The sequence below is a fragment of the Podarcis raffonei genome, chromosome 10 (assembly GCF_027172205.1).
Source record: "Podarcis raffonei isolate rPodRaf1 chromosome 10, rPodRaf1.pri, whole genome shotgun sequence".
NCBI classification, from domain to species: Eukaryota; Metazoa; Chordata; class Lepidosauria; order Squamata; family Lacertidae; genus Podarcis; species Podarcis raffonei.
The window spans coordinates 63,388,354-63,402,758 of record NC_070611.1 but is presented as its reverse complement, the minus strand read 5'-3'; the positions used below and the strand labels follow the sequence as shown (position 1 = coordinate 63,402,758).

At 42.7% G+C, this 14,405-nt stretch overlaps 1 protein-coding gene across 1 annotated transcript; it reads left to right on the top strand.

Moving 5' to 3' along the window:
- The first annotated feature begins 223 nt into the window (after positions 1 to 223).
- Positions 224 to 13,891, top strand: RECQL (RecQ like helicase). The gene is made up of 15 exons (XM_053407467.1): positions 224 to 310; positions 2,129 to 2,214; positions 2,682 to 2,876; positions 3,658 to 3,837; positions 4,239 to 4,345; positions 5,991 to 6,189; positions 6,637 to 6,803; positions 7,926 to 8,007; positions 8,176 to 8,324; positions 8,410 to 8,527; positions 8,632 to 8,770; positions 9,884 to 9,975; positions 10,847 to 11,063; positions 11,482 to 11,611; positions 13,241 to 13,891. Exons 2-15 carry the CDS (start codon positions 2,196 to 2,198, stop codon positions 13,421 to 13,423), a joined length of 1,977 nt encoding a protein of 658 aa, XP_053263442.1. The 5' UTR covers positions 224 to 310; positions 2,129 to 2,195; the 3' UTR covers positions 13,424 to 13,891.
- The last annotated feature ends 514 nt before the right edge of the window (positions 13,892 to 14,405 follow it).

Here is a 14,405-nt window from a genome sequence, read left to right as displayed (position 1 = left end):
AGCTCCCGGCTTATTCCTATCTCCCCGCCCCCCGCCACCTCAGAGCCACCGAGATGAGGATGACGACGACGGAGGAGTACTGAGAGCGCGCGCGTGGCATCGGCTAAGGGCGGAGCGGGCCCGCCACGGGCCAATCCGGAGAGAGCGCGGCTCGCCGGCGATTGGGTTGGCTGCGCCGGAAGTGGGAGTTCGAGAAGAGAGCCAGTGGGCGGGGCGAAGGAGGGGAAGCCGGCTGGAGCTTCCGGAAAGCAGAGCGCTCAGTGTCTTGAGGAGAAGGAGAGAGGAAGGAGTGCGGGATGCTGGCTCCTAGGTAGGTAGGTGCGGGCGGAGGGGGTCGCTGGGAAGGGGCTCGTCCTTATGGGTGGAGTGGTCTGAGGGAGGGGCGGAGCGCCTGCTCTGCCTGTGGAAGGTTGTAAAGCAGCTTACTATGTTTCTAGCCTGGTGTTTTGTTTCTCTTCCCTTTCCATCCCGTTTCGCTTTCCATGGAATTGCAGGGTTGGAAGGGACCACGAGCGCCATCTAGTCCAGGAATATATTTTTTTTGCCCAGTGTGGGACTTGAACTCACGACCCTGAAATTAAGAGTCTCATGCTCTACTGACTGAGCTATCGATGTGCCTCTTCTATTGTTTTTTTTTATAAAAATAGTAATTTTTATTAGTTTTCCATTACATTACAATAATAGCCTCATTATAACAAAACCAATTTAATGCTGTATTGTTTTTAACACTCGATTGGGAGCCGCCCAGAGTGGCTGCAGAAACCCGGCCAGATGGGCGGGGTATAATTAATAAATTATTATAATCACAATACCGAATTATCGTGTCTCTTCTAATGTTAAGCCTGTGGACTTGGGTTGCTTCTGTGTATTGGTGATACACAAGCCGCTTTAGGAGATGTTAGCTGGGCCGAAAGTGTTCCTTCCCATTGTAAAGAGGGCTAGAGGGAAACTCAGTCCAGTCCAGGTTAGCGAAGGCTGACCCAAGCAGGACAATTGATTAAAAACTGGCTGTGGGGATATGTTGGAAAACCTGGTGCTGGAAAGACTTTTGGTTTCATGAGTGGCAAGTTCTTATTAGGAAAGTATTTCACATATAGCAGCGATGGGAATCCTGTGCCTTCTCTGATGTTTTTGCACTCCCAATTCCCATCATCCCTAACATGTACGTGCTCGGTGGGTGTGGCAGCCCCCTTGACAGTTGCCTGATGTCACCTGTCAATCATGTGACATCCCTGTCCCTGCAAACTCTGCTTTTTTGCCCAGGCAGGTTGAAATCAAAACACATTGATGAGTAACAAATTTATTACGGGATACATTTCTCTATATACATAATCATAAATAATTTATAAAATAGTACAACAGGAAGTTTTATTCAGTCGAAGATGTAGTAAAATAAATAGCAATGTAACATGAATAATGTACTGAATAACAAATTTATTAGTCTCTTAAGATGTAGCAAGACACTCTTGTTCTTTTGTGTAAGAGGACGAGTCCTACATAAAGCATGTCTGTTTAAAAAAATCCTTGCTTACCTTAACTACTGGTCTCTCTGTGTGATGCCCTCTAGTGGCTAAAATATACTCCATAAAGATAAGACAATTTTATATCTGTGGGCTAAGCAAATCCAAGTATAAATGGGCAAAAATAGTCGAAAGCAAAAATCTACAAAAGGCACCTTGAAGGCATTTTGTCCCTGAGCTCAGGGCAGTATAAATTTTGCTCATAATAAATTAAATTATGAGTGACTGGCCCTAGATCATGAGCAATACAATCCGATACATGTTGATACTCTGAGTTTAATGGAGCTGTACTCCAAGATAAGCATACATGGCATTGCAGACTTAGTGGGTGAGTGGCAATTTGAACATGAGCCTATCCTATGCCTACATAAGAAAATGTGACTATAGTCCATAGAAATGGGAGGTGGACAATAATGACATATTGAGTGTGGTTCCGTATTGGAGTGGGATCTTAGCTTGGCTCTTTCTAGTACAGATGGAAGTGTTTAAAGGCTCCCAAAGAGATTTATATGCTGCTAATGAACACAGAGTTTCTGCAATAGAAGCTATTCTGCTTGCCTGCCGGCTTTCATAAAATTAATAATATGCTTTCAAAATTACCTTTACAGAAAGAAATTATTAGAAAATTGCTTTGGTCAATATTTCAACAAGTGAGGTGCCTTTCTAACTTTGAAGATGGCAACAACACTGTCAGGTAACCAGATCTTTGGCTACAGTTTATTTGTTCCATTAGCAATAAACCTATGTTGTTCCTCTGATTTCCTCCCCCACTTATTTTCTGGATAAAACTTGTGTGCATGAGCCATTTTGCTTGTTGTTCTGGCTGTATAACAAATTGCTTGAATACGAAGGCAGTGCTTGGGGTACCTGGTAGTTTGAGATAAAGAGCTGGGCATGGAAGTTTCATAAGAGCTCAGGAGTTCAGCCCCATGAAGCATTATTCTCTTCAAAGGAAACCAGCATATAGGAAGAAGGGGTGGATGAGAGGGGCCACAAGCCAAAGAGGACGCCCTCTCCTGATTTAGAGTAAGGTTTAAAGAAGAGTTCCTAATAGGAAGAGTAAAAAGGCTCTGCTAAACTCCTTTTGAGTCCTGGGGTGGGTTAATGTGGCCTAGCACAAGATAACAAACATATGTTTGCATGGCAATCTTTCTACCTTAGTGCTGGAAGAGGAATTGGCATCTGTTGACAGTGAACTGCAGGCTCTGGAGATCCAGGTACAAGAACTTCTTGAACATCAGCAGGAGCTCATTCAGAAAAAGACAGTGCTAAAGAAGAAAATAAAACAGTTTTCTGACACAGAGAGCGGGAGCAGCAAAGATATTGAATCAGCAGCAGAAGACTGGAACAAGGAAGGTCAGCACTTACTATTTTTAAATCCTTGGGCTGTCACAAAAACTGTTGTCAAACGGTTCAAAACATTACTGTTGCTTGCTGTTAAAATAGCATGAGATGTGACTTTGCAGCAAGGTAGTTTCTTGTAGCTTATTTTGAAGGGTGTGTGTGTAAAGATGTTTTTCATTATTTTTTAAAAATGTGCATCTGTTAAATGAGACAAAAGCATTAAGGTTGCTACGGCTGCCGAATAAATATTCTATAGATAGCATGACTTCATCTTCCATTGCTTCACTTAAGTTTGCAAATTCTTTCCCAGTACACCTACCTACCATAATTTAGTTTGGCCATCCAAGCCTTCCACTTGGCCATGCTCTTGGCTTTTAGCAGGTCTCTTTATATTTGTCTTCAGGATGGTGGTTATACTGACATAAATGTATGTCTCCTGTATTTTCGCTGCACTTCCCAAGAAAGGTTTAGCCTGCTGGTCTTAGGGTTCCTAGTATTCATCCCCAAATGAGCATTTGAATTGCAAGGGGAAGACAGAAATCAGATCCCAGGTAATTCAGGCTGCATTCCTACACACACTTACCTGGGAGTAAGTCACATTGAACTCAGTGGGACTAACTTCTGAGTAGACATAGGCTCATTTGTTGTTCACCACAGACCACAGACAATTTAGGGGATTAAAGTCAACTTGGAAGACAATGTTCACTATTACACCTTGGTGGGGGTGGGATTCTGTGTTCAAATGAACTCCAGTGTTGTTTTTAAATGTACGGCTGCTATTTCATTTTCACAGATTTTTCATGGTCTGCAAACGTCAGAGATGCATTACAAAATAACTTTAAGCTTCGAAAATTTAGGCCTTTGCAATTGGAAACAATCAATGTTACAATGGGCGGAAGGGATGTATTCCTTGTCATGCCTACCGGAGGGGGAAAGAGCCTGTGTTACCAGCTGCCAGCAGTATGTTCGGACGGTATGTACTTGTACTTATAAGCAAAATGACATTAGTTAAAGCTGTTCGACTTGGGCCATAACTTGTTAGTTATACGGGGCTACAGGAGGAGGGGTGAATTTGCAAGAGCAAACCATGGTTAAGGCAGTTTTCCTACCTCTCTTGTCCTATCTGCTTGCCAAGTTGACTAGTCCCACAAATGACATCCTTTGAGGCTGAGAGCTTAGCTTTTCAAGCTAAATTGTGGTTTTACTGTATATTTGTAACCAATAACAGATCGTGTTTAGCACTAATCGTGGCCTCAACATGACGGAAGCTAGACATATCTGCCATTAGAGGTGTGTGAAGAATCCTGCTATTTGACATGTGCTGAAACAGAACTTTTCCGGTGACTTGAGACGAGGGGTTATTTTTCCTTTCAGGCTTCACACTTGTGATTTGTCCTCTGATCTCACTAATGGAAGACCAGCTAATGATGTTGGAGCAGCTGGGAGTTTCTGCGACTTTACTAAACGCCTCAAGCAGCAAGGTATGGATGGCTGCCCAGCAAGGTGGCTGGCTGCCAGACATGGGCATCAGTCTTTGCCATCTGAGAGAAATGCTGACATGCTTACCTCATATATTGTCACTGATGTCCTTTCTGCTTATTCGTATGACTTGCACAAGTTCCATGTGAAAGGACAAAAATTCTCCGAAAAAGAAAATTCCTGAAAACCCTCTCTAGAAAGTTGATATTGAAGGGGTTCAGTTCACCTGTTCTTTTGTACACAGTCTCAGTGGGGTTGGGTTCCATGCTTAATTTCTAGAATGGGATTTGCTGTTAACTTTTGACTTAGAAAGCGACTTGCTGCCCCCAGTATCCCAGGTATATGGAGCCATGTGATAGGAACTCATTGAGAAGAGAAGGGCATTCTGCCTGTCTGCACTAAAGCTTTACAGCCTGGATTGGCTATAGCTAGTCTGCATGTGAATCTTAGATAAACCTCCTTTAAGGCATCATTCTGATTAGAGCAGGTCAGCCCAGGAATGAGAGCCAATGGGGACAGAATTGAACTTGAGGCTAGGAGTATTTGATAAAGTTGTATGGTACAAAAGTCTTTTAAAAATATAAAAACCCTACATTCATCATTTGGTGCACCGTGGCCACAGGTGGTTTTTGAACCTCAGTTTGACAAACAACTGGTGCTTAGATAGACGCATGATGCATGTATACCCAATTTTGTGGGTTTTGATAGGGCAGAATTGGAAGTTGCTTGCATTACATTTTCTGAAAATGCATAGACACGTTCCTCAGCTGGTGAACTTGAACCTAGCTTGGGAACATACAGTTTTCACCTTCATAATATGAACAAGTCAGGAGCTTTCTTGATGACTGTAAGGCAGTGAACTTTCCTTAAAGCTAGGTTATTTGCTCTGAGTGTTTATGAAAGGTTTTCCTGCCCTTAGCAGAGATTGTCTGCTGAGATGGGATTCTAGATTCACATATTTGTAGAATTTGTATCCCACCCTTCGTTGCCAAGTGATCTCTGGGTGGGTTGCAACAATAAAAACACACCATAAAATACACCAGTAAGCTTTAAAACCAAATAAGCAGCATATCTCTGTACAATTCACATTGTCTGTTCTTCCTTGGTGCAAACCAAGTGCAGGGCTGATACAAGTCTTTGAGTTGCCAAGGGAAGTTATCTTATCACTTTGCAAGGGGTACTTAAGAAAGGAAACTGCTGTTTTCACTTTTCTTAAGGTCTTGTTTAAATAGAATGAGGATTTGTCAAAGCTGTCACTCAGCTTCTTTAATACTGGCATATGTTGCCATCTTGTTCTTGCTTCTCCTGGCACGATTCCATAAAGCAGCCCTCCTCCTTCTTACTCAGGCTGATTTGACCCATAAATAGCAGAGTTGTTAGGTGCCCCTAAAGTTTTGTGATGAAATAATAATAATTTCTATACCGCCTTATATCCGAGGATAACAGGGCAGTTTGCAATATAAAAACACAAAAATACATAATATAGTAACAAACAAAAACAATACCCTGCAGTTTAAATGGCCACAGATTTTTATAATTAGGCAAAGGCCTGGGAGATTAGAGAAGCGGTTGTTGGTTATTACGCTGCATTGCCATTTTGATGCCCCCGGTATGTGTGCCAAGCACCCCTTTTTTATTCCCAAATAGGAACACGTGAAGTGGGTTCACGCTGAAATGCTGTCTCGCAGTTCGCAACTGAAACTCATTTACGTGACCCCAGAGAAGATTGCGAAAAGCAAGATGTTTATGTCAAAGCTGGAAAAAGCTTACCAAGCAGGAAGGCTTGTGCGCATTGCAGTGGATGAGGTTCACTGCTGCAGCCAGTGGGGACACGACTTCAGGCCTGGTATGTCTGTCTAGAAGGAATTTCATGTTACCAGGAAGAGCTTTGACTCTTCTTCACTAGAAACTATTAAGCCACATTGCTCTTCTCACTTCATTTTTTTTAGTTGCATTTATCAGTTTCCTGTGGCCGAGGTTCTTTCTCCCTCGCTGGACCACATCTATCACTTTGCTGCAGTATCCTGCCACATGGAAATATTGGTGGTGGTGGAGAAACTTCTTTTCAGAGAAACACATCTGCCATTACTGTTTGTTGTTTTTAAAAGGGATTTTTAAAAAAGTGTTGTTTTCTGCAGTGTTGAGATTTGCCTAGTTCATAACTGCAAAATGATTTTGTCACTTACAAGTAGCTTAAGCAGAGCTAGACAGAATATAGTGGCAGCAAATATTAGGGGTTTTATTTCTATATCTTTAAAATACTCCTGCTTTTTTGTCTTCCACTTCTGTTCAGATTACAAGCTGCTTGGTATCTTAAAGCGGCAATTTCCTAATGCTCCATTGATTGGGTTGACAGCGACGGCAACAAGCCACGTTCTGCATGATGCTCAGAAAATTCTTTGCGTTCAGAAGTGCATCACTTTCACCGCATCATTTAATCGGCCCAACCTATATTATGAGGTATCCCTGTTGAGTCTGTTCTTGCCTTTGGGAAGATAGCCTTTTCTAGGAATATTTTAGAAGCTCGCTAAGAAACCAAACATGAGTGTGTAGGATTTAAGCTGGTTTCATCACATTCATAGAGACTTTTAGTTTAACTCCACCATTCTTGTACTGGAGGGAGTCATGAATTCTGGACAGTTTCACACCTAACGCACTAGACTATCTCATTTAGAAACTTTCATTGTTACAGTTGTTTACTTTTGTTGTAAGTCATGTTGGGCACATGCATGCTTTTCTACAAAACTTACCAATTCAATTTCTTAAATACTACTGTAATGTTGGGAATCAAAAGGCAGAGTCTGGAATGATGTGTTGCTTTTCAGAAGTGTATATAAATATGGATCTGGGTGATTCTAGCAAAATAACTCAGTCCATCCCTGCATTGTCTGAATATAACATGGAAATAGGCAGATTTGCTCAGATCACTTCTTTGCTTCCAGGACCAGATGAGCTAAGAACTTGGACTTCCTAGTTGAGACCTTCTTTAAAAAAGAAAACAAGGGGTTTGGGGTGTGATGCACTGTATAGCATTGGTGGGGAGATGTGGCTGCCTGGATATTTCTCCCATTATCCCAGGACATTGGTCATGCTGACAAGGGCTGTTGGGAGATGGGATTTAATGTTTGCAGAACACTGAGTTAAGGTGGCCTCAATCAGTCATAGCAGGGAGTGTTTCTATTCCAAAACGTAAAGGGACCCCTGACCATTAGGTCCAGTTGTGACCGACTCTGGGGTTGCGGCGCTCATCTTGCTTTATTGGCCGAGGGAGCTGGCATACAGCTTCTGGGTCATGTGGCCAGCATGACTAAGCTGCTTCTGGCGAACCAGAGCAGCGCACGGAAACGCTGTTTATCTTCCCGCTGGAGCGGTACCTATTTATCTACTTGCACTTTGACGTGCTTTCGAACTGCTAGGTTGGCAGGAGCAGGGACCGAGCAACGGGAGCTCACCCCGTCGCGGGGATTCAAACCGCCGAATGTACATAAGGCTAAAATCACTTAGCAGTTTTCTGAAGAGATGAAAAATTTAATTTGTATATGTGTGCTATTGAATGCTCCTTTCTTCAAATATGCATTTTAGGTTCGACAAAAGCCATCAGCTGCTCAGAATTTCATTGAGGACATAGTTAAACTCATCAACGGAAGATACAAAGGCGTTTCAGGTGAACTTTGTAATGAAAATGAGTGCTGACTTCTTAAAGCACGGTAGCATCTGTAGGAGACCATTCCTTGTAAGGTAGCGCTCCCAAGTCTTCCCAAGCCCTGCCTATGTACTGCATAGCTTGGAGCCCATTTGTTGATTTCATCGGTATAAAATTATTTTGATACAGGAATTATCTACTGCTTTTCCCAGAAGGATGCTGAACAGGTTACTATGAATTTACAGAAGCTGGGGATTAAGGCAGGTGCCTACCATGCCAACATGGAACCCAAAGATAAGAGCAGAGTTCACAAGCGATGGTCTGCCAACGACATTCAGGTGAGCTGTGCGAGAACTCCATCTCTTCCTCCGTTCAACTTGCATCCCTCATGTCCTGATGATCCTTATTGCCTTTGTCTTTCAGGTGGTAGTGGCCACTGTTGCCTTTGGCATGGGAATCGACAAGCCAGACGTGAGGTTTGTAATACACCATTCAATGAGCAAATCCATGGAGAACTATTACCAAGAGAGCGGGCGTGCAGGTATGCTCAATGGAGATGAGATTCCAGGTAGATGTATGTACTCATATGTGCCTGTGCTTCTGACGTGGGGAAAGAAAAATCTGCTTCTTAATATTTCCTTCTAGGTCGGGATGACCAGAAAGCCGACTGCATCTTATATTATGGTTTTGGGGACATATTCAGAATCAGCACAATGGTGGTGATGGAAAACATAGGGCAACAAAAATTGTACGACATGGTTTCCTATTGCCACAACATGAACAGGCAAGTGGTTTTGTCTGAGGTTGTCCTTTTTTTTGTTTTAAGCTACTTTTTTCTCTTGAGTTTATTGAAAAATGTGATGTTGGCCAGGATGTTGAAGTTAGTATCTGAAAATACCAAGCCTCCAAATATATTATTTACTGTAAAAAAAAATTAAGAAAAGCAGGGTTGTGCAGTTGGTCCTGGGGTCTCCTTTTGCCCTGTGAGGCATCCTATGCTCTTTTGCTGTCTGCCAGTATATTGATATTTTTTGATATATATTTTTTAATTCTCAGTGGTCCAACAGTCTAAGTGGTTGCAGAAATAACTTTGGCTATTGAATGTTTTGTGCTACCAGACTATACTACCCTGGGTAGGAAGAGCAGGATATAAATTTAATAAATGAAATGTTAATCTCATCTCTGTTTTGTTTTTGTTTTTAAAAACCCAAAAGTTAAATGCCAAGCACCATGTTTTCCCTGGTCAACAAGGTCAAGCCCAGACCTATAGATGCCTGCCGCTGAGACTGGCTCCTTATTTGCAAAAACATGGTATTCAGAGTACCAATGCTACATTTGCATCAGAACTGCCAAAACTTTGAGAAAATCCAAGCTTGATAGCAAGGAAACTTAATTTTTCCAGGGTGACAGATTTCTTCAATTCAGAAAATATCCATAATGTTCACTTTTCATATTTTAGTAGCTGCAGAAATATTTCAGACATTTTTAAAAAATGACTACAGGCTTGCATGGGTTGTATCTATGTGTCCATTTACACTGTTGTTTCTCTCTGTAATCCCATATTAAGGACCGTGCACAGAAAATTGGAATCTACTTCTCATGTGTCAAGTAGTCCATCTCCACCTCAGAAATCTATATATTTCAAGTGCACACTTAATGTCTGTAGTGAATTTAAATTGCTGAAAGGCAGTGAGTTCCAGAGAAATTAAGCTCCTATTCAAATTAATAGACTTTAATTTCAGTGAGACTTGTTTATCCCACATTCTTCCATCCATTCGGTTATTGAATACAGCACATGTTTTACTTGCAGTGTTTACTCTGCTGATTGTCTTATAGCCTTTCCATAGGAGCCACATGCATTGGGTTGCATCCTAACCCCAGGTATTTGTACTTGCAGGTGTCGCCGAGTTCTCATAGCACATCACTTTGATGAGGCCTGGGACTCCGCCAACTGCAACAAAATGTGTGATAACTGCTGCCGAGAAGAGTGTAAGTAAAAAAGATTTCAAACCTGGAAGGTTTGAAATAAACCAGACTGGCTCCCTCTTATTGCAGCTCACTTCCAAGTGCATTGCAAGGATTTGTGTTCTCCTGCGCCAGCTGCGCTGAGAAAGGCAATCGCTTTCTTGAGCATAAGCTACCCATGACTGGCTGTTGCTGCAGAACAGCAAGTGCCCTTTTCTTCAGCCGCATTGGCTTGCTTCAGGCCACACCCAGATGGGTGGGACTTGATGCTCAAACCCAGGAACAACTTGTACAGCTCTGTTGTACAGTTCAGTTACAACTTACCTTTAACATGCATGCCAACTGTTTCCCCAAAATTTTGGTTAGCCCAAGGAAGGCGAGCGTACCATGGTGAAGAGAGCCACATTCTTTCTACAGCCGTACCTTGGTTCTTGAACACCTTGGTACTCGCAAGTTTTGGCTCCCAAACACTGCAAACCTGAAAGTAAGTGTTCTGGATTGCGAACGTTTTTCGGAAGCCAAACGTCCGACGCTGCTTCCGCTTGACTGCAGGAAGATCCTGCAGCCATCGGAAGCCGCGCCTTGGTTTTCAAACTGTTTTGGGAGTCAAATGGACTCCCGGAATGGATTAAGTTCGAGAACCAATGTACCACTGCAATGCCCACGTTTTTTGTTTCCTTTAGCTTGGCTTCACCATTCACTGAGAAAGCTTTGCTAATGGCAGTAGGTACTCGCATCCTCCAGCTATGGGTTGAAAGGTTCAAAGCTAGAGGTTTTTCATATGTGGAGGCCTGCCTGGCATAGGTTGAATTTGATGCCTGTTTTGGTCCCTCCAATTCCTGCAGCTAACAATTTGTGTTTTTTTCCATCTTTCCTCCCACCTGGTGACACACAGCATTTGAGAAGATGGATGTGACAGGGCACTGCCGGGATCTTGTCAATATTTTAAAGCAAGTGGACCAAATGAGAGAGAAATTCACTCCTCTGAAGCTGATTGATGCCTGGTTAGGGAAGGGTTTGTCAAAACTGGGAGTAGATGTTGTCTCTCCCAAGCTTCCCCGTGATACACTGGAGAGAATTGTTGCCCATTTGATACTGCAGCAGTACCTGAAGTAAGTATTGAAACAAGAAGCCTATTTACATACCTCCATGCTTTGTATAACACCCTCCCCACCCCCGGAATTTTATTACAGCTAGCCTGTGGCCCTATAGATTTCGTTGGGCTCCAACACCCACCGGTCCTAACCAACATAGCCAATTGCTAGGAATGGCAGGATTTGTAGTTTCAGCAACATCTCTGTTCTGTTAGCTCAGTGTTAACTGTGCAAATTCAAAGGAAAAGATTTTATGGGGCGCTAGGCTTAGCAATAGACCCCAGAATACAGTGGATGCTCCCTCATCCCATTTCCAAAGCCAAAGATCCATAAAACATGAGCCTCTTTTTTGCTCTGTTTCAGTCAAGTATTCCCCACCCTTTTTAAACTGCTCTACCTCTCCCCTTTTCATACGCAAAGGCTTAATTTCTTTCAGGGAAGACTTCAGCTTCACAGCATTTGCTACAATATCCTACGTGAAGATAGGACCCAGAGCTGATCTTCTGAGAAACAAGACTCATGTTATCACGATGCCAGTGGTAATGAGCAAAAACAATATTGCTAAGGTATATTATTATTATTATTATTATTATTATTATTATTATTATTATTATTCCTGTTATTTTTCTAGGTTTAATACTGTGTTAGGCATCTAATAACAGTAGCTTTGTTCCCTTTTCTAATTTTCATGGGAACTTGTTTTGTGTGTGTTAGCAAGTGACACAAATCACAGAAAGACAAATTAGAGCTTTAAAAGCTTTCTTTCCAAAGTAATTCTGAGCAGGCAGCACAGTGTTTTTGTTAATGCTGACCCCCCTCCATGCAAGAGGGAGTTGAATGTTCCACAATAACAAAAGATAGGGTTTGTTGCTATGGCTGAAATTTTTCTTTCAGCAGTGACATTATGGACTTTCCATGGTCTGTTTTGTTGTTGTCTTTTATACCCACCTAGATCACTGTACTCTTTCCACTCACCCTTGGGTTGGGTTTACTTGTGTGTGATTGTGTGTGTGCTCTGTGCAGATAACTCTGAGTGCACTACATGAATGAGCAGTATAGTTGCTGTGAAACTATGTGGTGTCCACGCTCCAAAGTGGCACTGCTCGCAGAGCCCTGTTCTACCAAAGCGGAGCCATCAGGAGAAATAGCAGCAGCATTAGGAGACGATAGGTGGAAAACAGACTGATAGAGCTTCATCAATGCTAGGATGCCTGAAGGCAAGGGAGATTAATAGCAGGGCTCAGGACCCTGGACAGGCCCCAGGAGAGCTGACAACCAAGGAGCCTGATGTACTCCCCACTTGCCCCTTCCTCAGTTGTTCAAGTGAACATTGATGAGTGGGGAGGGGCAATAACCTGTGACTGCTGCTGCTGCGTACATCCTGTGTGGGCAAGTGTGTAAACTGTGGGATGTGAAACACAAGAGCAGACAAGCACAACATTCCTAGAGTGAACATGTTTACACATGGGGAGGAATGTTTGTCCAGCCAGCAGATAAACTTCCTGTTTCCTTCTGGGCTGGAACAGACTTCCTCTGCATGTGACTAGAAGTGGGCGTGGCCTCACCTGTGCGGGTAACAAAAGCATAGGATTGGCCATCTCTCTCTCTATGACTACTTTTGTCGAAGAAGCAAGATCTGCTTAGCCAAAGATACTCTCTTGGCTTCCAGCCAAGAGAGGACAAAGGGACTGTCTCCTTATGAGAAAGTTTCCAGGTGTATGTCACTTTTCTAAGATAAGTCTGCCTTCTGGGATCCGATTGTGAACAGAATGTCAGTAAACTCTTTTTATAATTTTATAGAAGACTGTGTCGTGTCTTATCTTTTATGAGGGAATAAGGGGAAAATACCAGAACAGTTACTATAGAGGCTTTAGTGAGCCTGAGCAAACGTATCCGTTGTGAGTTTAAAAAGGGGAATGTTACTCTGCTAAATTGTAAACTTGTTTACACAGGTTGGAAAGGCTATAATCAAACAATATATCCTGTCCGGCCTCCCTGAACATTCCCACATAAACTTGGCAACACCCACTTTTGTGCAGACCCCCAATGTCCAAGGACAGGTGACCTTGCTGACCCCACCTCAAATTAGGCGCTCCTGCAATACTGGAAGAGATAATGGGGGAAGAAGTAAAATTTCTACATCTAGTTTGAAGTCAGAGAGCATGCATGCTAACAAAAATTGTTTTGATTGTCAGGTCAAATCTCCATTATCCAGCCGAGGAAGCTCATCTGGAAAGAAAACGGATGTTGCACGTAAAAAAAGGGGAAGTGAACATAAACCGCCTCATTCAGAGAAACACATCCAAGCAAAAAAGATTAAAATGGAAGAGGAAGAGGATGGCGATGATGATGACTTGCTGTTCATCGATGATTCCTAGAGTATTTTGTTTGTATGTTACTTTTCAACTTCAGAATAAATTGGGAACTGCAAGAAATGTCAAGCAAGCGACGGGGCTGGAGAAGGGCAGGATTTGCCCCCAAGGCTGCTAGGCCCTCACTCATCACATCGCCAGGCTTCTGGCATTATACTGGTTTTTCTAGGTCTCCCTTATCCTAGCCGATGTTTTGGATTATAACACAAGTGTGATGGCTGGCTGGGCAGGGAGGTGATGGGTAGGATTCTTGCTTTCCACCAGAAATAAAAGGCAATATGACTTGGTTCTTAAAATCCATTATGTCACTTTCTTAAACTGCCTTGAATATCTTGTTCTGGGTCGCGATGTAAATAATACACATTCACCACAATTCATGGTATTTGTAAGGACTACTAAGATATTGCATGATTTTGCATACTCAAAAATGTTGTATATATATGCTATGCATTAAAATGTTTTTTGTCCCACGAAGTTAGCCCTGCCTCTCCTGCTGTGATGTGTGTGGACCAGCTTGGTGGCTGGAGGGCCCACCTTAAAATAGTCTGTTTCAGGGGCCTAATCTGGCATGCTGGTCAGTTTAATCTGGCCCCTGTGGCAGTTTATTTCCTGGGATAAAATCTGGCCCTCTTTGAAAAATGTTTGGACACCACTGAGTCATATGGTGTTTGTACAGTGGTGCCTCGCAAGACGAAATTAATCCGTTCCGCGAGTCTCTTCGTCTTGTGGTTTTTTCGTCTTGCGAAGCACAGCTATTAGCGGCTTAGCAGCTATTAACGGCTTAGCGGCTTTAAGAAAAAGGAAACAGACTCGCAAGAACTCGCAAGACGTTTCGTCTTGCGAAGCAAGCCCATAGGGAAATTCGTCTTGCGGAACGACTCAAAAAACGGAAAACTCTTTCGTCTTGCAAGGCATTCGTCTTGCGAGGTACCACTGTAAAGTTATGGAACCCCCAAGCTTCACTTGCACTCTTCAGCACTAGCTAAAA

Bases quoted from the DNA above. Each gene is read 5' to 3' on its own strand.
- RECQL (XM_053407467.1), top strand. The intron at 6,804-7,925 runs GTATCCCTGTTG...TATGCATTTTAG, and splicing joins GGCCCAACCTATATTATGAG to GTTCGACAAAAGCCATCAGC. The intron at 8,528-8,631 runs GTATGCTCAATG...ATTTCCTTCTAG, and splicing joins CCAAGAGAGCGGGCGTGCAG to GTCGGGATGACCAGAAAGCC.